General features: G+C 36.7%; 2 protein-coding genes and 1 long non-coding RNA gene across 5 annotated transcripts; 1 reads left to right on the plus strand and 2 right to left on the minus strand.

The window, feature by feature from the left end:
- Positions 1-148: 148 nt before the first annotated feature.
- Positions 149-1,616, minus strand: LOC148921114 (F-box protein SKIP23-like). Its single transcript, XM_089043895.1, has one exon. It carries the CDS (start codon positions 1,437-1,439, stop codon positions 249-251), a length of 1,191 nt encoding a protein of 396 aa, XP_088900021.1. The 5' UTR covers positions 1,440-1,616; the 3' UTR covers positions 149-248.
- A 6,434-nt stretch (positions 1,617-8,050) lies between these two features.
- Positions 8,051-12,379, plus strand: LOC148921115 (importin subunit beta-1-like). 3 transcript variants are annotated; one of them, XM_089044283.1, is made up of 3 exons: positions 8,051-8,375; positions 9,136-11,535; positions 11,702-12,379. In XM_089044283.1, exons 2-3 carry the CDS (start codon positions 9,143-9,145, stop codon positions 11,898-11,900), a joined length of 2,592 nt encoding a protein of 863 aa, XP_088900409.1. In that variant the 5' UTR covers positions 8,051-8,375; positions 9,136-9,142; the 3' UTR covers positions 11,901-12,379. The 3 variants fall into 3 exon arrangements, with proteins under 3 accessions (XP_088900409.1, XP_088900410.1, XP_088900411.1); XM_089044284.1 differs by having other exon boundaries at positions 9,141-11,535; XM_089044285.1 differs by having other exon boundaries at positions 8,051-8,282.
- A 1,302-nt stretch (positions 12,380-13,681) lies between these two features.
- LOC148921116 (uncharacterized) lies at positions 13,682-15,061 on the minus strand. Its single transcript, XR_016122669.1, has 2 exons — positions 14,868-15,061; positions 13,682-14,471 (listed from the first exon to the last, which is right to left on the minus strand). It is a non-coding gene; the product is annotated as an uncharacterized LOC148921116 (long non-coding RNA).
- Positions 15,062-24,491: the final 9,430 nt, after the last annotated feature.

A 24,491-nucleotide genomic window follows, 5' to 3' on the forward strand; every position in this document is an offset into this window, starting at 1 on the left:
TTAATGCAACTTGGTAAATATGATTGAATTGTGCCCAATTAAAATAATGGGTAGCAGGTTTTGAGAGAATGAAAAGAAAATTAATTGGAAATGGGAACAAAAAAAAAACCATAAAATTAATTAACTCATAGGAATAGCACGAGACACATAACTGTACAACTTGTAGAGACTTATTATTAAAAATTATTTGTATCATAAGCCTACCCCTTACATGTTCAACAGAAACAAAAATATGATTGATGCCAACATCACCAAGGACTAGGCACAATCCAAACGGCTGGTGAATAACTAAAGTTATTCGCTCCAGTTATAGAGTATTGCTTAACAACTTTAGTTTCAAAGTTGTACACTCCTCGAACATGAATATCAATAATATCACCACCATGTGAATGCTCATGATACTCATCTGCGAAGTAAATTGAGTTTTCTTTCAATTTTGGCAATTTCTGGGTGGATAATGACATTGCCGGTTGATTTTTGGCCAAAAATAAAGCACAATCACGCAAACATTCCACCTTCTCCCACGTTTTGGCAGCAATGTTTAACTCGTAGACATCAAATTTCTCTGTTCCTCTGCCATTGTCCCCCAACCATTCTCGCTCCACAAGCAAAAGCTCACCCATTGACTCCACCAACCATTTTTTATCCCCCATCATGGTTCCGTGAAAACCATTCCGAGCCATGGAAGGTCGAAAATGCATGATCTTCGTGGGATTATTATTATTATAGGTGTCCCCGAAGTCCCAAACTTGAATTGAGTGGTCTTTGGACAGTGCAAATAAATGACCATTGTTGCGTAGTAGGATATCAAAATAATGATCATGTGAACCCTCTAATTCAGTCCATGCTGTAGCGTTTTCTCCTCCTCTGCCGTGCTGATAGAATGCTAACCTTGTCGGTACGTTCAAGGTCTCATGAATTACCACAACGACAAAGTTGTTGTTGCGAGAGGGGTCTGAGGAAAGCACAATTTTACGGATTGGAGACCCACGCGGCAAGGAAGGAAGCGTCCTGCTTTTTCTAGAAATTGGATTGAAAAGACGAATTTCGCCCAATGTCCAAGCCCTCTTCCCCATCACCAGCCACCCATGTGATGAACCCAAAAAGGAATCGACTCCAAGAAAGCCTTGAGACGCTTCCGTCTTGTAAACCTTCTTCTCTGCAAGGCTGGAGAAGCATATGCCATTCCCAATCCAACCCCATCGCGTGGAGGGGTACATGAGCCCTGGATATTGAGGCAACGGGGCGGAGGTATACGATCTTGCAGAGCGGTTCCAAGAAGAACAGACGGCTTTGAAGCGACTGATGTCCATGAAATTAGGAGCGAGCTTTTTCACGATCAACCCTAACAGCTCAGTTGGGAGCTCATCAGCCCACTTATTTGGTGTTGTGCTTGAATATTTTAGCCTCCTCCTTTTGGCGGAATGAGTAGAAGCCATAGCGATTGCTGCTGCTGCTGATGATATTGGGATATGATTCCCAAGTATTTACATGTATTTATAGGCGGCGCTTATGATATAATTCCTATTTGAATTAGGATATAGAGTCTTTTCCCATCCTAATGAGGATTTGTATTTAAAGAGATCTTTTCCCCTCCTAACGAGGATTTGTATTACTCCACGTGTCCTTTGTGGGATCGAAAGAAAACGTTGTTGTGTCACTAGGGATCGGCTGACCGGCTGGCTATACTGTTAAATTTTATTTATAGAGTACAGCTGACCGGCTGTACTGTTAAAATATCTATTTATGGAGTATAGCCGTACGGATATACTGTTAAAACTTCTATAAAAAGAGTATAGCCGCCTGGCTATACGCTTAAAATATTCTACACTATAGCAAAGAAATTAGTTTTTGTTATTTAACTAAGGGGAAATTAGAGAGAAATAAGTGGAAGAGAAAGACGAGAATTTGTTGCAGATACCAAATTCCAGCAAATAAAATAATGAATCCTGGTGGCTATACTGAGGTGTTTTGTTTTTTGTTTTTTAATTTTTTAAGGAGTATAGCCGCTCAGCTATACAGAGGTCCTTTTTTTTCTTTTCTTTACTTTAATTTTTCCGGGCAGATTGGTCTTTTGAATTTTAAAAATAATAAAAAATCAAAGCAAATTCCGACAATAATAATATTCTTCTTTTTGGTTTGAACTTCAAGTGCATAATTTGGAAGCTATTTGGCAGGTTTTTAAAACTATTAGGTGTATAAGATTATTATGACTTGCTAATTTCATTCTAATTCGTGGAATAGGGAAGAAAGCAAAGCCATGGCCTTGTCATGTCTTGCTGATTTGGGCCTAAATATGCTAATTTCTAACTCATTAATTTCTAAGAGAATGCCGGTCTTCGGTTAATTTGCCTATAGATGAGGATGCCGGCGTTGATGCCTTGTTGCAAATGAAATGAACTATAATGAAATCTTGAAGATGGGAGTTTAATTGGACTACACAAAAATGCGGGAATTGTGAGACGAGTGGCAGGCGTTCTGGATTCAAAAACGATGAATTTGTCACAACCGGCAGTCGTGTCAAAGACGAGTGTCAGTTTACATAATTAACAAAAAAATATTTAATTTAAATGCAATAAGATTATGCCCTAATGACGCATTTGATGATATTATTTTATAATTAAGTAAATTGACGGATATGTAACCTGCCTTAGATGTGACTTTGGCAAAATACATACGTTTGAAATTGAAAGGATAAAAACTAAAATTGTTATCATTAAAGTCAAAATCCATTTCATTTTTGGAATATGTACTTTTTAGCTTATTAGTAGTATTTTCTTATAGCTATATTTTGTTGAATGTTAATTCTAACTATATCAAGAGCAAAGTCAAAGCAAATGGGAGAAAACGACAACCATGCACACTTGGGCCTTTTCCTCATTCGATCCGGAGGCCAAAATACAAACATTTGAAATTGAAAGGGTAAAAACTAAAATTGTTATCATTAAAGTCAAAATACATTGTTACTACGAGCATGCTGTAGATTGAACATCGCCAGAATAATGCAAGACTGGTAGCGATGAGAGTATTATCAACAATACTAGTGCTGCTTGCTACAAGTAGAAGAAGAGTCCTCCTCCTCCTCCTCGGTCGGCGGCGGCGGTGGCAGCACATAGTAGTCATGATGAGTGGCAATTTGTTCCCTCGTCCGATTCAAACAGTTTGTGATGATATCAAGGTGATGCTTTGTCGAACTCAATTCGTGTACCCTGAATTCAAGGTATTGCTTTGAAAAATTACAACCAGTGTTGCCTACGCCCAGCCTCTCCACCTTCTTGCCCACCCTCTCCACCTCTGACTCCACTTCCTTAATATAATCTATCATTTTTTGTTGGAACTCCTCAAAGAATTTAGCTTCGTCCATTAACTTCTCATGAGTAGTCTTAGCCATAGCATCAGCTCTTCCGTCCATTATAAATTGAATTATGAAGATAGGTATGTGCACCTATGACAACAAGTTGGAACTGGAAGGGATGCAAAATCTATAAATTGAATTCTCGAATGATGGATGATGTTCATACAAATTGAAATACAAGAGTATTTATAATGAAGAAAACCTAATCCTACTAGGAGTAGGATTTCTACTAAGAGTATTTATAATTAAGAGAACCTAATCCTACTAGGAGTAGGATTCCTACTAAGATTATTTATAATTAAGAAAACCTAATCCTACTAGGAGTAGGATTCCTACTAAGACTACTAGTTAGAAATCCTAGTCCTATCCGGACTAAAAATTAAATTAAGCAACTACGATCCGTAGCATCCTGAACACATTTAAAACTATTTAAGCAACTACGATTAACTAGCAGTTACTCTCTTCTATGCAGATGCGATATTCCATATTTGAGAAAGATAAGAGGCAGGCAGATTACCCGACAAATGCCATCATGAAAATTATTCAAATAATATCTTGAAACAGCACTCATCCCATCCTTCAGTATTCTCCAAATGTTTGTTTTCCATCTCTGCGGTAATGTGGACTCAGTGTATGATACAAAAAGGATATACATAGTTACCATAATTCTTGAAAATTATAGTATAAGTTGAACGCACCTAACCAGGTCCCCTTTCAGGGCATAAGTCCCAGCATATTCGAGGCTTATCTCGTCACCTTGCTCAGCCCACACTAAAGCAACAGAGTTCAGTACACTGGGCATAAGTCCTAGCGTACGTACGTGTATAATACAAGTATTAAATGGGGAAATGCTAAATTCTTTATACGGGTAATAACTCTGGGAAAGTAAAAAATCAAAAGGGGACAATAGCTATACCATGGTAATGGCCTAAACGTAATGGATACTGCTCCAGACTAGTATTATCGACAAAGGAAAATCGGGGAGAAAAAAATTAAAAAACAAAAAGGCACCCATTAGATATTTAAAGAGTACAGCCACTCTACAAATAGAATATTTTAAAGGTACAGCCGCCCGGCTATACTCTATAAATACCATAATTTGAATTTCTCTTTTTTAATTACTTATGTTTTAATTATTGTTTACATAGTGAATAATTAGTATTTAATACAAATTATTCACTAGAGAAATAATAGTTAGAACATAATTACTAAAGAAAGTAATTAAATCAGGCTAGGATATTATTCAATTACTGAAAATAATTTTTTTAAAAATTATTGACCTAAAGATACTACGTTTATATTTATTTTTTTAAGAAAACCTCTCCCTACGAAATTTTGTCGGCAGAGGTCTTTGCCGACAAAAGTTGCTGGATTAGGTTTTCCCTGAAATTTAGTTAGCGAGGTATTTTAAATCGGGAGAGGTCTATTTTTAATGAAATTTCATGAAATTTCGTCGGGAGAGGTTGTTTTGCTTTTTATTTTTAAATTTTTAAAATTTTAAAATATAAAATTTGTTTCTTTACTTTTGTTTTTTGGCCAACTTCTTTAATTTAATACATGTAATTAGGTAATACTTTAGCCTTTTTTTTTAATTACTTTAATTAGTAATTATGTTTTACTTATTATTTATTTAGTGAATATTTAGATATTGTAATGATTTTGTAAATTACTTGGTAAATAGTAATTAATTGTTTGAATTATTTTGTGGACTTTGTTTTTCGTTCTTTGATATTGAATAATCATTAAAATAGGTGTGTACTTGTACAATAAGTGTATTATACACTTGCTCGTTAACTATATAAAATTTTTGACATTTCAATTTGAGAAACTTAAATACCAGTATGTTTAGTATAAAGACTAAGTTTTCCTTTCAGTGCTCCTTAACTATATAAAGACTTGTATATATTATAAGTTAGATATGTAAATACTTGTAAACAATCAACATAATGAAACAAGTCATGTAGATTGAAATTTAGATATATACCTGAATTTAAATTGAGATTTCAATTTGACTATTTGATTTTGAGTGCCCTTTATGATTTTTTTTTTCCCTTAGCCCTTTATGAATTTAGGAATTAGTGTTTTGGATTTTTGATATTGAAATCCTTGATATTGGAAAAAAATAAATTAAAGGATTGAAAATAAGAGTCAAAGTGATAGATTGGTGATGATTATTATTACTTAGAAAATATGAGTTTAAAAAGGAGGAGACATGAATTTTTATTTCTTTTATTGTTGCGGTTACAATAGAAAAAAAAAAACAAAACCAAAGTAAAACTGCAATCATTGATGTACATAAGTGGGCCTCGACCCCGTGCCATAAGTAGAAGTTATGGTGCACCAAACACAAGGCTGCCAAACCCGTCGTTGTGTAAATGCCCTACTCGGGTTTTATATATCTAATATATAACATATCAATATATATATAATATACATTAAAAAATTTGGGGGCCTTAAAAAATTGGGGGCCCTGTGCAGTGGCATCACTTGCACACCCTCAAGGCCGCTCATATCTAGAGACTTCTGAGCCAAGTAACTCTGCATAATAAGATTTGGAGGAAGCAGTAAAATATATTAAAGCTCATTTTAATCATGGCCAGCACAAATCATGAAAAGCAATTACACTAGATAATTCTCTTCTAAACCTGAGTAACATTCGTCCTGTCAAGGCAATCAATGCAGTTAGATATGACAATCCCTTTCTTCTCCTCCAGTATGCTTCCTTTCGCATCTATGAGTAAGCACCTGCTCCGCTGGAATAGTAATGATTAAAAACAGTATTACAGAGAGCCAGCATACATGGATATGGCCATAGTTAATTCAATATGATATTACGCTTTCATTACCCTTGCTTTTCAAATTGCTCCGAGATTTGCTCATACAGAGACTAGTCTTATCGACAAAGGAAAATCATGGAGAAAAAATTTTAAAACAAAAAAGCACCCATTAGATATTTAAAGGGTATATTTTAAAGGTACAGCCGCCCGGCTATACTCTATAAATACCATAATCTGAATTTCTCTTTTTTAATTACTTATTTTATAATTATTGTTTACTTAGTGAATAATTAGTATTTAATACAAATTATTCACTAGAGAAATAATAGTTAGAACATACATACTAATGAAAGTAACTAAATCAGGCTATAGGATATTATTCAATTACTGAAAATATTTTTTTTCACAAAAAAATTATTGACCTAAGGATACTAAGTTTATATTTATTTTTTTAAGAAAACCTCTCCAGACGAAATTTTGTCGGCAAAGGTCTATGCTGACAAAATTTGCCGGATTAGGTTTTCCCCGATGAAATTTCGTTGGCAGAGATATTTTCGTGAGGTCTCTTTGTCTTGAAGCGAAATTTCTACAAAAATTTCGTCGGGAAAGGTTGTTTTGCCTTTTATTTTGAAAATTTTAAAATATAAAATTTGTTTCTTTACTTTTGTTTTTTGGCCAACTTCTTTAATTTAATACACGTAATTAGGTAATACTTTAGCCTTTTTTTAAATTACTTTAATTAGTAATTATGTTTTACTTATTATTTATTTAATGAATATTTAAATATTTTAATGATTTTGTAAATTACTTGGTAAATAGTAATTAATTGTTTTGAATTATTTTGTGGACTTTGTTTTTCGTTCTTTGATATTGAATAATCATTAAAATAGGTGTGTACAATACGTGTATTATACGTTTGCTTTCATTATAACGAGTCTTTAAGACGTATACAAAAAATGGAAGTATTATTGAAAAATACGTACGTATGTGTATAATACAAGTATTAAATGGGGAAATGCTAAATTCTTTATACGCGTAATAACTCTGGGAAAGTAAAAAATCGAAAGGGGACAATAGCTATACCATGGTAATGGCCTAAACGTAATGGATACTGCTCCAAACTCGTCTTATCGACAAAGGAAAATCATGGAGAAAAAAATTTAAGAAACAATAAGGCACTCATTAGATATTTAAAGAGAATAGCCGTGCGGTTATACCCTACAAACAGAATATTTTAAAGGTACAGCTGCCCAGCTATACTCTGTAAATACCATAATCTGAATTTCTCTTTTTTAATTACTTATGTTTTAATTATTTTTTACTTAGTGCAGCCCATTTGCAAATAGTTGTGAAAGGGGCCCGCGCTGCTGTAGCTAAAGACTTTGTCACGCCCTCGTGATGTTGTCGTTGGAATCCAACAACAATAATCAAATATCCCCTCCCCCCCCCCCTTTTTAAATTTATAAATATTTCAATAGTAACCCAAATAAATGATCTTGATTAAATATTCCAATGACAGAAATTTAAATCCACCGGTCAAAATAATATTTTTAATTAATATAAATTAGATCCAATCTCAAAACTTACTCAAAACACTGTAAATATCCACCAATTTTTCAAATAATCCATAAAAAATAATACTTGTGGAATTTCAATTTTTTAAGGTTAAATTGGTCAAAAAAATAAAATTATAAAGTTATTTAAAAAGATTAAATGAAGAAAAGTTATTCATTTAGAAAAAATTAGACTTAAACTATTCTTAAAACCCAAATAGTTATTTTTTTAAGGGAAAAAATTTGGGTTTAGCCACTTGGACGAGTCCTAATAAGAGTTAACAACGTTTGGTATGTTCAGTAAGTGACACGTGTCAACAAATTAGTTGCAGGATATCTGAATTCCTCTCGTCTCCCTCCCGCGAGTCCAGATCGGGACTACTCCCCTCCCGCTTCTTCCAAGCATTCGAAATATAAACCATTATATAAATCGCCGATAAATTCATTTTCATTCATACGCTCTCTTCCTCAATCTCTCTCTCTTCTCTCTCGCTCTTGTTCTGCTTTGTCTCTACGCGACGGTACAGAGGTGAGGTGACGGTACAGAGGTGAGGTGACGGTACAGAGGCTCTCTCTTCTATACGCGACGGTACAGAGGTGAGTTGAAGTGCTCGCTTGCCCTCTAATTGTTCTTCGAGTAAGGTTTTAGAGCCTTAGTCGCGCGCTCTGCTTCATCGGTTTACATTTCTGGTAATATATCTGCTGCTTTCGTATGTTTCTACTTGTTTTTGGTCCCCTAGGTTTTGTGCTCCGCTCTAGTATTTGCTATGTGAAATGCGATTTGGGTTTTATTTAGTCTAATGCGGTTCCTTAGGGTTTCAGTATTCAGGATCTTACATGTTGTTTTCAATCGAATAGTGCATGTCATGGATTGTGTTATGTTTGGGGTTTTGAGGATTTAAGCTATGTGTTGTTATTTTATATTACAAGTTAGTTTAAATCATTTTTTGTTTCTCTGGAAATCTGAACGAAAAGAAGAGGGAAGAGGAGGAGATTTTTCTATGTTTCTCACATGATGCTTCTGGCTCAGAAGTTACTGATGTTATGGTTCTGGCACCTCAGAAACTGAATTTGGCCAGTTAGTTAGGAATTTGGATCAATCGGGTGACGCTTGAATTGCCTTTGGTATGGAAGAGAAAAAGACATGAGCTGCAATTTTGTATAATTTTAGTACAAGTTATGGTTTTGGTTGTCATGTTAGTTGTATTTGGAGGTTTCTGTTTCTCTCTACAGTTGCTGCTTTCATGCTTGATCATTCTTTTCACTGTTCCTATGTCCTCTCTTGATTTAACAAATTTTTAAGTAGATTTATTAATTTATTTAGTTTTCTTGGTAATCATAAGTCAATGACATACTGTATAGCCTCAAGAAATCATTGGTGTCAACTCAATCATTATTATCTGTTTATATATTCTTATGTATCTTTTTTTTGTGGTTTCTTTTGTGGTAGGAAAGAAATGGTTATGGACATTACTCAGATTCTATTGGCCGCTCAATCAGCTGATGCAAGAATTCGTACTGAAGCAGAGGCTAATCTTAGGCAATTCCAAGACCAAAATGTTTCTTCGTTTTTACTGGCTTTGTCGGTTGAGCTTGCAAACCATGAGAAACCCACTGAATCGCGTACGTTGGCTGGTATAATGCTTAAGAACTCACCAGGTACCAAAAAAAAACTTATTGCTGAACAATGGATGGCTATTGACATTTCTATTAAATCCCAAATCAAGGACTTGCTCTTAAGGACACTTGGGTCACCTGTGTCAGAGGCAAGACACACCTCTGCCCAAGTTATTGCAAAAATTGCTTCTATTGATATTCCCAGGAAACAGTGGACTGACCTGATTGGATCTTTGCTTAACAATATGATTCATCGAGATAGCCCGGCTGGTTTGAAACAGTCAACCTTGGAAACACTTGGTTATATATGTGAGGAGATATCCTATCAAGATCTTTGGCAAGGTGAGGTGAACAATGTTCTTGCTGCTGTAGTCCAAGGAATGAGCCTTGCTGAAAGCCCTGAAGTCCGTCTTGCTGCAACAAGGGCTCTATATAATGCCCTGGAGTTTGCACAGACCAACTTTAAAAATGAGATGGAACGGAATTACATCATGAAGATGGTCTGTGAGACGGCCTTGTCTAAGGAGGTAGATATTAGGCAGGCTGCTTTTGAGTGTCTTGCTTCAATTGCTTCAAGGTACTATGAGGTGCTTGAGCCTTATATGCAGGCTCTCTTTGAGCTTACGTCAAATGCTGTAAAGGGGGATGAAGAGGCCGTTGCCCTCCAAGCAATTGAGTTTTGGAGCTCCATTTGTGATGAAGAAATAAAGCTTCAAAAATTTGAGAGTGGGGACTCTGTGCCTCATTCGCGTTTTATAGAAAAAGCTCTGACGTCTCTAGTTCCAATGGTGCTGGAAACATTGCTGAAACAGGAAGAGAATCTAGACCAAGATCACAACATTTGGAATATTGCGATGGCTGGCGGGACATGCCTAAAACTTGTTGCCAGGACTGTTGGGGATGCCATTCTACCCCTTGTGATGCCATTTGTGGAGGCTAACATAGTGAAGCCAGATTGGCACTGTCGCGAGGCAGCCACATTCGCATTTGGCTCAATCATTGAAGGCCCAACCATTGAGCAGCTATCTGGTCTGGTCAATGCAGGTTTAGATTTCCTGCTAAGATTAATGAAGGATGAAAACAACCATGTCAAAGACACTACTGCTTGGACTCTCAATCGTATATTTGAGTTTTTGCACCATCCTGCTCGGGGATTTTCTGTGATTTCTGCTGATAACCTTCCAAGGGTGGTGGAAGTATTGTTGGAAGGCACGAAGGATGCGCCAAATCTTGCAGAGAAGGTCTGTTGCGCCATTTATCACCTTTGCCAAGGGTATGAGGAAGCAGGAACCTCTTCCTCTCTCCTTACTCCATATGTCCCAGCCATCATTGAATGTCTTCTTTCCACTGCTAGTCATCCAGATGGGAATGATTCTAGATTGAGGTCTACTGCATATGAATCAGTGAATGCGGTCATAAGGTGTTCCAATATTGTAGAAACATCACAAATTATAGTTCAGCTACTCCCTGTGATCATGAATAAGTTGAGTCAGACTTTGGAGCTTCAGATTGTATCGTCATATGACAAGGAAAAGCAAGGAGACCTGCAAGCTTCTTTTTGTGGTGTCCTCCAGGTTATCATTCAGAAACTGAGCAGTGTTGAGGAAACTAAGCGCTTTATATTGGAGGCAGCAGATCAGATAATGCTTTTGTTTCTTAGAGTGTTTGCTTGCCGTAGTTCTACAGTGCATGAGGAAGCAATGCTTGCTATAGGTACACTGGCTTATGCAACTGGGTCTCTTTTTGAGAAGTACCTGTCTGAACTGTCCAAGTATTTGGAGATGGGGTTGCAGAATTTTGAGGAGTATCAAGTCTGTGCTATCACAGTTGGGCTGGTTGGTGACATTTGCCGTGCCTTGGATGACAAGGCATCACAGTACTGTGAAGCGATTATGTTTCACCTGATTACCGTCTGGTCTCGTGAAGCGCTCCACCGGTCTGTCAAGCCTCCCCTATTCTCTGCCTTTGGCAACATAGCTCTCACAATGGGAGAGCATTTTGAGAAGTATGCACCTTATGTACTGTACAGGATGCAGGAAGCTGCGAATCTCTGTTCTCGGATGGACTCCAGTGCTAATGATGATGAGTTATATGGAAACCAGCTAAAGTGTAGCATCTTTGAAGGTTATTCTGGTATATTTCAGGGCTGTAAAAATTCAAAGCCTCAGGTCATGATGCCATATGCCCAATATATTGTGCAATTTATTGAATCTGTCTTAAGGGAGACACACAGGTATCACTCTCTCTCTCTCTCTCTCTCTCTCTCTCTCTCTCTATATATATATATATATATATATATAAATTTTTTTTCTTGATGTATCAAATAAATTGCCCCTAAATTTCTGGCTTTGCCGGTTTGGAATCTGTTTTCTTCCCATCTGATTGTCCTTGTTTTACAGGGATGACAGTGTGACAAATGCTGCAGTTGCTGCGTTGGGTGACGTTGCAGATGTACTTGGCCCAAACTTTAAGCTGCTGTCTGTGGACGGTGCATTCATTGTTGACTTTTTGCAAGAGTGTCTTCAATCTGATGATGAACAACTCAGGACAATGGCAGATTGGACTCTGGGGAGGATTAGGCGCATCTTGGAGTCATGAGAAGTGGCTGGTTTTTTTGTGAGTAAATGATATTTTCTGTATAGTGTAAGTACAACTCAGGACAACGGCAGCTTGTACTCTGGAGAGGATTAGGCGCATCATGGAGTCACGAGAAGTGGCTGGTTCTTTTGTTAGTAAATGATATTTCCTGTATAGTGTAAGTACAACTCAGGACAACGGCAGCTTGGATTCTGGAGAGGATTAGGCGCATCATGGAGTCATGAGAAGTGCTGGTTCTTTTGTGAGCAAATGATATTTTCTGTATAGTATTAGTATTTGGCAGAATCCATCATTGAAGCCAGTATGAAGGTGGCCTTTCTTATGTTTTGGAACTCTGTTAATTGTAATACATCCACTGATCAGTGGTTTGATGGGTCAACTTTTATGCCGTCCAGTTTTTTTCGTGCTTTCCTCGTACTGCTGTACAACTTCATATTCAGTGACAATGCTTAGAAGCCATTCGAGACGACATTTGACTACCTAGTTTGCATCAAATCAAATGCTTAATAAACTTTAGAATAGAGCTCTGATAATTTTTGTTATAGCTTAAGAAGAAAAAAACTTGTATATATAATTGATTGGACAATGAATTTTAGACAAATGTTACAATGTTTGATTTGAACTGCAAGGGATCCCACCTAAGGATGATGACTGATACGATGTGATGGTATCGGTCAAAAGGACCTGCAGAAATCTTGCGTTCATTTCACTGATCCGTCCAGAATCAACAATGCTCCAGTTGTCGACTTCTGGGAGCTGCTCATCCTCATGGAGATATCGTACCACTTGTCTTATGGTAGGCCTAGCCTCTGGTTTGAAGTGAGAGCAAATCAAACCCAGCTCCAGCACCAACCTCATCTCCTTAACAACATAATTCGAATCCAAGTTTGGATCAACAGTTTCGAGTATGCGATCATTTAGACGATTCTCCATCACCCAATCCGCCAGATTGAATTCGCCCGAGCCGATAGGTCTTTGCCTGCAAGCCAACACTTCAAGGAGCAAAACCCCATATGCAAACATATGAGAGCATGTGGAGGCCTTCCCGGTGCCAGCCAATTCAGGGCCAATGTACCCAATTGTACCAACCACACCTGTGGGGTGTGATATTTCTCCATGATCGTAGAGCCTGGCAAGGCCAAAGTCGCTTAGCCGGGGTTTCATGTCCGCATCTATCAAGACGTTGCTCGACTTCACGTCTCTATGATCTCACCCTAACTAATTTTATATTGTCCTAAGAAATAAAAAAGTATCTTCTATTATATTAGACTTATTTGTTGAAATACCCTATGTGGGACGTTTTAAATGACTTAATTTCTCCCATGAACTTTCATTATATCACCAAAGTTGCCCCATTCCGTTAGTTTTTAGATGAAAATCATTAATTCCATTGATGTGGCATGGGTAGTTTTAAAAATAAATATATTTTTTCTTGGAGAAATTATTTTAAATGTTTAAAAATAAATGAACTTTTTTCAAAACTTAAAAACCCAAACAGCCCCTCCCAACTCCCAGTCCCAGCGACCACCTTCCCCCTCCCCATTCCATTGCTCCAATGTCCCACCCCTTCCACCACACCATTCTTCTTAATGGCAAAAAAAACTCTTAGAACACTTGATTTTCATAAAAGTGATGCTAAACGAACCCTAAAATTAATTGAGTACACCATACTACCAAACTATTTATTCAATCACCAATTTACCCTAATATAAAATGACCAAAAAGAATATATTAAATTGTGAAATAAATACAAGTTTAATAAGTACACCATACTCACCATATTCAGCCCTAATCAAACTTAAAGAAGTTTTTGTATTGCTTGGTTCCAGTAAAGGATTTGTGTTTTAGTACAAGGATCTTGTTTCAAGTACCACCCAATGATCTATATAGATTTTCTCATTGAATTCCGTCGTTTCAAGTACCACCCAATGATCTTGTTTCAAGTACCACCCAACAACCATAGATAAGTTGCAGATAAGGGAGGAAAAGGAGGCAAAAATGCCAAGAGAGAAGGGTGAAAAGTTGAAAAAAGAATATTGATTAACCCTAAAACTCATAAAATGTAAGTAAAACAAGTATTAATAGGTGGCTATTTTAAATGACGGGGCATGCATACATCGGTTGCCACATAATGTGATAAATTTACAATGTGTTTAAAGAGCGGTACTTCTCTAGTAGGGGTGGAAGCCATCAATCTAATGTGTATAAACTATGTATTTATAGATGTAATCTCTAGCATTATTAACTTGGATAAAATTGAGTTTTAAAGAAAAACTTATTTATGTCAAACTTAAGAGAACTTAGTCAAGAAGTACTTAAAAAAATAGGGATAAGACATAAAAAGGAATATGTACGAGTTAAGAACTTACATGACTAGTAAGGATGTAGAAAAATAAATTGAGTGTAGCTCGAACCCATTTTCCAGCATGGTACATGTTATCCATACTGGATATGCAGATTAGAAAAACACTTAACCAAATAATAGATAATAAGGAAGAAGCTCACTGTCACTCTTTGGCCGAAATTTCTAGAGCCTAGTCCTGGCTTGAAATAGAAAACTGATATTGCCAACTGGACCAAAAACAGCAGGTTAGGGACTCGACTCACTGAGCAAATGTAACTATGTGCATATATAAGACAACATTGACCATAATGTAAACCTTGATTGATTATCATATAATCGTATATATCATATTATCATATACACACACACACACACTGAAGGACTCATTATAGTGACCATAATGTAACTATGTGCAAGCTTTTCCATAAAACTCAACCAATCTTTAGAGTTAATTCAGACATGGCTTCTCTTCACGACAGTCCAGCTTCCACACCCCATTTCTTCAGACATGGCTTCTCTTTAGAGTTAACTAGTGGGGATTTCATTTTCAAAGAACCCATTCCGGGAATCAAATGCGCATAATGCTACAACCTTAGATCTTGAATAAAAAAATGATTACTTACCTTCTCGGAGTCGGAGGGATGCAACTGATCATCAAGTTCCGTGGCATTTTGGCTTCCCTACTTGCCTTGAAGCTATTTGCAGAGACCAAGTAGGTATTTATTATCATGGAGGTTGGTTTTGGATAAGAGCTAGCGCCCTGATTAATAGTTAATTAACAATCCCAAAAATCATTGTGTATGTACGAGAAATTCGTGTATGTACCCCAAAAATCAAATTAACAATCCCCAACCAAAAGAAAAGAATAAATTTTTGTTTCCGAAAGAGGAAAACAAACCGGGCGAGAGAAAGAGAAGATTGCAAGAGGTTGCAAGAGTTGCCCGTACAAGCACAAGGCCTTTACTTTAAACTTACGTGAACTTCGGAGAAAGAGTGCAAGTGAATCCTCAAGGTGTGGAGAAATTAATCTTTCTTACCCGATAAGCCTTGTTGTGATGAGAGATAGAATACAAGGGGTAGGAAACATGTTACACGAAAGTAGCATATCATAGGGTACCTTTTGATGATTTTATTTGTCCCTAAATTTAGACCCGATTTGCATTTGAGTCCCTCAATTTCCAAAATGGTTCTCGTGGTCCTTTAACTTAAGTTTCGTTACGATAAATGGTCTTGCCGTCAATTTTGTTAACTTTTCTATTAAATGCAAGGGCAAAATGGTATTTTTGTATCAAAATTGATTAAAATATGAATAAAAAATTTAAAAAACTAGAAAACTAAAATTAAACTCTATCTCTCCCCCTCTATCCTAATTTCTACTCCCCCAAATTTGAATTTTTTTTTTGGGTTGGTTTTTTATTCCATTTTCTTTTATTGTTATTTTCAAGATATGATGTTTTATTCATTTTTTGGTTTTAATATAAAAATACCATTTGCCCCTGCATTTAACAGAAAAAGTTAACAAAATTGACGGCAAGATCATATGTCCGAACGAAACTAAAGTTAAAGGACCACGGGAACCATTTTGGAAATTGACGTACTCAAATGCAAATCGGATCAAAATTTATGGACTAATAAAACGATTAACCCATTGTTTGAAATTCTTAACTCCAGGTCTGGCGTAACATAAATAGCTAGGCAGCATGAGCTCCTACAAATACAATAATTAAGAGTGTTGTTAAACGAACCCTAAAATTAACAGAGTACACCCTACGATCTAAGTATACCATAATATTTAAACCAAAATGTAAAATTAAAAAAGTACACCCTATTTAAATACCAAAAATATCTCTGGTACACCCTAACACTGCATTGCTTGATTCACACATCCCTCCTCTTCGCACGTTAGAGATCCATATTTGAAGAGTAGGTTGAGATAATTTCATTTTCATTGTTCGTGAAGTTTGGCACACAAATTTTTAGACTCCAGCTAGGAAGCCTTTGGGGATATTATTTTGATGAGCAAGATAACATCTGTCAAGATTCACAGCAATAATAATTTAGTTGAATTTTTTAGATGGTCAAGAGAGTATAAGGTTTCTATAGGATTAATTTTTTTCCATTGTCCAGCGATGCTAGAATTGATGTGGAGAATGAATGTAATGATGTGATCTATATAGGTGGCGTCGTGAGAAACTTTCTGTGGAAAAGAAGGTGGGGGAGGACGAAGAGGGGAAGAGAGAAAATATGTTATCTGAGTTTTTTTCAACCTAAACCAAAAAAATCGAAGTTAATACATCTTTTGATGACTCCCTTAACATGTCTAAAGCATACATGAAACTTGCTTGCATCCATGAATTACTAAATAATGATGAAACAAATTGGTGGAGTTAATACTAAGGTTTTTGGAAGTAGGGTTTTTCGCTTGTATTTGATTATAGTTGAATATGGTGTGTAGGGTGTACTTATTAAAATTACATTTATTTCACAATTCAATATATCCTTTTTGGTCATTTTATATTTGGGTAAATTAGTAATTCAATAATTAGTTTGGCAGTAAGGTGTACTCAGTTAATTTTAGGGTTCATTTGGCAGCACTCATAATTAAACAGCTATATATGACAACTAAAGATTTATACAAACTCAAACTAGTGTATGGAATTAAGCAGGATCAACTGGAGGCAGCTAGCACCATGCTTTGATAATCGCTGGTAAATTATGACTGAACTAAGCGTCTAATAGTGAAAGAATTTCATTACCAAAGTCTAATAGTGAAAGAATTTCATTACCAAAGTTTTAGGCGACGTTTGTTTGATAGGAATGTTTAAAGAGGAACATGAATTATATTCCTTCTATTTTGGAATGGAATGATCTTTTACTTTCCATTTTATTAATTCGGGAATCCGAACAAGTGCTTGCATTTTTATTTGATCCTTTACTTGTTTCGAGATAAGTTATGAATAAATAAATAAATAAAAAGGAGGAGGGGGGGCCTGGGGTTGTGTGTGTTAGGAAAACCTGATGATGTATTTGGTGCTACACATGATTAAGGGCTTGGATAATTTGAAATATAAAGAGAAGCTGCTAGGAAAATATATATTTTCCAATATGAATACAATTAAGCAGCTCTTGAAATTTCGACATCCTTCCAGTTTTCTCTTTATTGGCCTTAGATATGGTGTCCCACGCTAAGGGGAAGACTTGTCTCCAATGTTTTATTAAAAAAATTAGGTATTAGACATAATTATCCTTACTAATTAGTATTTGAGACAAACACTATTTCTGTTTTGGTTTTAATACCTAGGAATTGAATTTTGTTTTGAATTTGGCCAAAGAGGAGGCCCAACGAATTTGGGCTTGTCTACAATATAAAGGTAAAATACAATTTTACCCTTTTGTTTAAAACCAAATCTTAACCCCTTTCTCTCTCCTCTTCCTTATGCACTCCATCGACGACGACGCCCTCTCTCTCATCTTCCTTCTTCGCTCCATTGACGACGCGATGACGCCCTTTCTCTCTCCTCTTCCTTCTTCACTCAATCAACGATGACGATGCCCACTCTCTCTCCTCTTCCTTATTTGCTCCATTGACGACGACACCCTCTCTCTCATCTTCCTTCTTCTCGCACGAAGCTCTATTTCTCATATGGTGAGGTAGGTGTTTTCTAGATTAGAATCTTATTTCAATTTTGTAGTTGTTTTTTGGTTTGAGAAGTTGATTTTGAAGTATTTGATGTAGATTTTGTTCTCATTTTGCTTTTTGTGATAAGATTTGAGTTTGGAGGTGCTTTTTTCTTAGTGATTAACAATAGTTTTGGTATCTGGGCTAACTATGGTTTCATTTTATTTAGATGATCAGCTATACTTATAATTTTGTAGTCTGCAAATTTGTTATTAGCTCGACATGGAGGTTTTGTGAAAGAGCTTGATAATAAGAAGGAAACAAAAACTAATTTGGGTTTGGTGGAGTGTCAATGAAGTAACACTATGTCGTATGTTCTATATATTTTGTTTTATTTTCTTTTACTTGGATAAATTTTGCTTAGTTCGGCACCCAGTGGCGGAGCCACTCCTAGACTGGAGTATTTTTAGCCCCATATTTTACCACTCTTCTATTATATTATATATATAATATATAGAATTTGTAATAAACAACTTAGAATTTAAGTTAAAATGTCCTCTAAAACAAATTAGATATGACTTAATTATAAATATTTAGCTCTGAACATGTAAATATTGAATATTTAAGTATTTTATATACTTATATTTTCTATTTCGGCCCCCCCAACTTTATAATTCTAGCTCCGCCCCTGTCGGCACCCAGTCAATTTCACCATGGAAGAAACCAAACAAACAAGAACGTGGATTGAAAGAGGATATGGATGAATGAATGGTATTGGCACCACCAAATTTTTGTGTTATTTCTACGAATTTGTTAAATTTTATGTTGCAGTGGTTATGGTAATGTCTTAATATTCCTTGTAATAAGTTTTGTTATAAAATAATAACTACATTGTAGTTTTTTTGCCTTTTATTGTGGATTGTTTTTTTGACTTTTTGGTGCAATTATCCTAAGGTAAGTCTTAAAAGTTAACTTATCTTTGGTCTAAAAATGTCTGGATTTTTAGAAATTTTATTGTCATGGTAGAATTGTGACGCCATGAAAACATGTTGTTAACAAGTCAGACCTTGATTAGCATGTTTATCATCAATGCTGGTCTTGGTTTTAGAATGCTTGAAGGAAAAGAATTTTGTCGATATATTAGTCTTCTTGTTTCAGTGCAGTGAAGGTCTTTGCAATAAATTCAGTCTATGTTATGTTTTAGTTGGTGTTTTTGGCTTAGTGACTTTTGGTCTCCTCATACCCAAAAAGTTAAATAAATTTTTTTTTAAAAGTATTTTTTCCTTTTCAGTTTGTGGTTGCTTATGTTAGAGATAGTTTAGTGACTTTCTAGACATGTGTTGCATTGCAGTTTTGTACACACAGGATTATAGTTTTACACATTGCATTGCGGTTTCCATTTAATTACAATTGGCTAAATTGTTTTATCATTGGATATTAGTATGATTTTTGAAGTTAATGGAAATTATATAATTGTGTCATCAATGGATATGTCTTTTCTTCGCTTTTTTTGGTTTTGGTTTTTGGTTTTGTTTTTGTTGTTAGTTTGGTTGCAACTTGATCAGAAATTGCAATGCAAAAACACAAATACAATGCATTCATTTCCTTTTCCGTTTTAGTACTTTTGTAATAATTCGTTCCTAATTTAATATTTAATTATTAAAATATTCAAGCAAAAGACAATTTTACCTTAGGAATATTTTAATAGAGCACGTCGAGATGAGTTCGCAGACACGTAGTGGGCTAAAATCGAAGTTATAACAAAGAAGTTGTGATCTAAAGAAGCCCAGCAGCAAAACGTAAATATTTCAAAAGGGGGTTAAAAAATCTGAACTCTCTCTCTCCCCTTGGTTCAGTGCATAGCGACCTCCGTGTGTTTAGATCCGTCCGGCCGTCTGCGGCGAGTCCATTTAAGCTGTTTCAAAACAATGGCCACCGATGGCTTTAAGCTAGCTCCAGCTACCACCGGCCACAAATTACTCCTAAAACACTCCCCTATCTTCCCTATGCGATTTCCCACAAAGACCCGACCCAATTTCAAGTAGAAATTGTCAAATCCAGACCCAAAACTTTCTAGGTTTCTCAAAGACAAAATCGTTCGTTTGAGGGCATAATGGTGGAATTGATCTTCGAGCAAGGGTATAAGGTTACTCCCCTTGATGTGCTTGATCTAGAGTATGAATATTGGCGCGGTTGGAGTTTTTGGATCGCGAAAATTTCTCTACACCGCCAGATGATGGCGTACGTCGCAGTGTCAAAGTTGAGTTTGGTTCTAAAATGATTCCCATAGTCCCAACCTGACGGTATGCTCGATTTCACGTTTGCTGTCGATCAGATATCTCATATTCGGCGTTATTCAGGTTTGATATGTTCGGTCCGTTGGATCGACTTCATTTTCAAATATGTTGTTCTAGGCACCTTTAGGATCGTGTAAGATTTCGCGGATCAAGAATTGGAGTCTCGGATACTCCAATTCAATAATTCAAAGTTTAGGTAAACGGTAACCATCCGATCGTGCGATCGCGAGCAATCCGACCGTTCAATTTGAACCAAACTTGCAGGGCATGTTTAGTAAATTGTGTTGAACCTATGAGAACTCTCGAATTGTTAATCGGATGTCGTGGACCCCACAGAGTACCGGGTTGACCAATATGGAAATTTAATCACTTATTTAACCTCGGGCCTATTTCCACCTTTCAGAACTGTTGGAAATGTTGCCTAAACTTCACCACTCATCTTTACTTTGCCAGTCTTCACCAATGTTTTCAAGTCATCAATTGTGAGAGCAAAGGCTTTTACTTTCGTGGACCATCGGACAGTTTTGTCCGAATGAGGTTGCTCATCAAAAAATTTGGTTTTCACTGCCCAATCTAGAAGTTGTTCTCCAAAAAACATACCTTTCTCGCCTCTCTTGGAGCATCCCTAATTGGTACGTACGCTTGCATAGTGCCTGATATAATAAAGAGCATCGAGTGAAGAGGCTGTCCCGCTTCAACCACCGTGTCATTCTCCTGGAAGATCTTTGGTTGCAGATCCTCGGAGATCGTTTCCAACTCTTTCTTTCCCATAATTTGAAGTTCCTTTACCTATATATGCTGTCAATCCAGCGATCACAGCCATTATTTCCTCCACTGATAAATCCCTAAATGATGCTGATTGATATCATGATCTCCAAATGATTTGCTATGGTTAATAGCCCTTTGTATTTACCAAAATTGTTCCATTAAAAGACAACTGTATTATATATATATATATATATATATTGTACAATTGTATATCAAATATAATATCAAGAAATTCTTCATAGGTATCAACCCTTCTCTCCTTCAAGCAAAGTCACTTTTCTTCTTTGATCCAACATGGCAGCCACCAACAACTCCTCATCCTCTCCCTCCCTTCCAGCAAACTACCCATTTCATCAAACTCTCTGGATCCAAGTACTTGCTGGCTTCGCCAAATCAAGCCTTTCCTTGTTTGCCATGACCTGTGACAATATATTGGTGGGTTTAATCCTGCCCCTGCTGCTACCACTACCACCACCTCCTCCAACCTCACCCCTTACTGCCACCACAACCAACAACTCCTCTGACCCTCCTAATTCCTCTTCTGTTACAACCACCACTTGCACTCAACCCAATCCTGATTTCGTGTCTTTTACAAACAAGACCAGCTTATCTTTAGTTACCTCAGCTCTACACTTTCCGAGCCAGTTCTCGCCCTCACTATTGGTTACGAAACTTCTAAAGAAATCTAGGATTGTTTGCAAACTCACTTTGCCTACAAGTCCATTGTTAATGCTGCCAATCCCCGCTTCCAACTCTTTGATATGACAAAAGGCACCAAATCTGTTGACCAATACCTCAACTAGGCCAAATCTCTTGCTGACTCACATGCCTCCATCAACTAACTTGTCTCCAATGATGATTTGGTCACTGCCATTCCACGTGGCTTAGGTCCCAACTATGCCATGCTCATTACTGCCATCCTTAATTTCCCTCCGATGCCAAATTTCACCGAGTTATGCTCTTACATTTTCTCATTTGAGACCCATGCCCCGTGCCCTTCCTCGACCTGCTTGCCTGAGACATTGCCTAATTGCAGCCAGTCCTACGGACCATCTCGTGGAGGAGCTGGTCTTTTCTAGACCTCTCATTTCTCCCATGGCAATGGTGGTAACGGTCGCAATGGTCGCAATGGAGGCTGGAATCACAATGGCTCCCGTCGTGGTGATCGTTGGAATGCATTCTCCCTTCAATCCTCTTCGTGGCAGACACCTAGTTGGGCTCCCTAGAATGGGCCTTCACAACCCTCGGCTAGTCGTGGCTTTAGCTCACTGCCCTCTTGGGCTGGCCAAGGTGTGTTGGGCCCTCCTCCTTCCAATTGGTGTCCCACTTGCTCTACTACTCAACGCACTGTTGCTGCTTGCCCCCATCGCTATATTCATTTCCATCCTTTGCTGGCTCCCACACCCTCCATCTGCCTAACAACAAGTGGTACCCCGATACAAGAGCAACCCGCCATATAACTGGTAATGGCAATTCTCTCTCTAATCCCCAACCCAACAATGGTAATAATTATGTACTTTTGGGTAATGGAGACTCCTTTCCCATCTCTCATACTAGTAACATACCCCTCTCTTTGGGGACTTCTAAACTCAACCTTAGTGATGTCTTCCTTGTTCCTGCTCTTGACAAAAATCTCCGTGTCTTTAGGTGTTCTTGTTTTCCTTTTCTTGGTCCTTATGTTAATCACAAGTTATTGAGTCGTTCCTTGGAATGTGTTTTCATTGACCATAGCCTCCATCACAAGGGTTATCATTGCCTTGACCCATCCATAGGCCGTGTCTACACATCTAGGCTTGTTATTTTTAATGAAGATTGTTTTCCTTTTACTCAGTTGCAGGTATCTTCCTCATCCCCTTATTTGTCTTGATTGATTTTTTTGATTGTCTTTTGATATGTTCACCTCATCTCATATTTATAGGAATTGCTGGAGTGGGGTTTTTAATCTTTTAATAATGGGTGGCAGATCCTTCAAAAGATCTTTCTTTTTAAATGCCACAAAAAGGAAGTTTTTATTTTGGCAGAGAAGAACCATCAACAATTAGCTTTCATGGAGGTATTTTCCTTACTTTTTTGAAAGAAAACCAACTCTCTTTGTTCTTCATTTGTTCTTTGTAAAGAGAAAAAAAACACAATCTGTCATGATGGTCAGTTTGCTGTTCCTGATTAACAACCTCCTTGCTCCCTACTTATCTCTTGAAAATGTAGTCTGCTTATCTCTTGGAAAGGCTACCTGCTTTGGTGCAAAGTTTCTATGTATATAAAAGGGGGATTTGATCTTCTTTCTTTGGCTGCAAAAATGGAGAAGTCCTCCTGTAAGACCTGCCTTCATTAACTCCTTATCAACTCCTCTATGATAGTTGAAAATTTTAACTTTTCTAAAATTAGAAAGTCGCGTGGGGGTTCTCTTGAGAAAAAGATCTACTGACTTGCCTTTTTTGGGGTAGAGACCAAGTGGTGTGAATTTTTCAGAAATTTGGCTTTTATCAAAGTTGTTGTGTGTGCTTTTTTAACTGACAATAATGGTATTTTTCTGTTCAGATCATGGTTGTATTTGTAATCTGCTCAAAAAGGGTTTGGGCTTTTCAGTATCTTGGTTTTGTACTTCTAATTCCTGTATATAAAAGCCCAAATGTTTTGTTCATGGGCCTCTTGACAAAAATGAGCTGGCGTGCAGAGTTTTGACCCAAACAGATGTCATTGGTGAGACCTCTAGTCTGCAACTACAAGCGAGCACGTACAACATAACTGGGCTAAAGCCCAGGCAACTTGTTTTTTTATAGACTAAATTAATATTCTAGCCTAGGTCACCTAAATAAAATATTATTAATTAATCCCATTAGGACTAGGCTAAATAAAATATTATTAACTAATCCTATTAGGACTAGGCTGACCAACAAATAAATAAAAAGAACAAAATTAGTAGAAACATATTACTTGATTGATAGATTGATTCGTTTGATGCTAACTCTTCCTGTGTCTACAACAACAGCAAAATGAGCATTTTCATGTATGAGACTTATTAAAAATCGACTTTGGAATAAGATAGGTGATGAGTTTCTTGCTAATTGTATGCTACTTCATATTGAAAGAGAATTTGCTGATAATATAGATAATGAATCAATAATTAGTGATTTTAATTCTGTGAAGACTTGAATGACGCAACTTATATAAGTGTTATTTGAGGGGTAAGACTCATTGTCTCTCGTGTATTTTTTTGTTGTTATCAAAGAAATTTACTTGTACCGTTGAGTTTTCAATAGGTTTATATGTAAGGTAAATTTAGCCTACGTCATTTTGAAATCCTAGGTCCGTCTCTGACTGCAAGTCAATGCTCTTTTCCACTAAACTAACCCTGTTGCCTATTTTTTATATGACTTTATATATAGAGATTAAGGAACATACTTCCCGAAGAAAAATTAATAATAAGAAAAAAGATATAGGAAAATACTTTTCCCACCTTCTAGCTGCAGAAATAAAGTTGTAATAAATATCTGTTATATGGGGGAAGACTATAGAACATAAAATTGAGATCCACATCACCATCTAACTTTCCTTCCCACTTT

This window comes from Prunus mume, linkage group LG1, assembly GCF_029339155.1.
Source record: "Prunus mume cultivar Tortuosa linkage group LG1, ASM2933915v1, whole genome shotgun sequence".
Lineage (NCBI taxonomy): Eukaryota > Viridiplantae > Streptophyta > Magnoliopsida > Rosales > Rosaceae > Prunus > Prunus mume.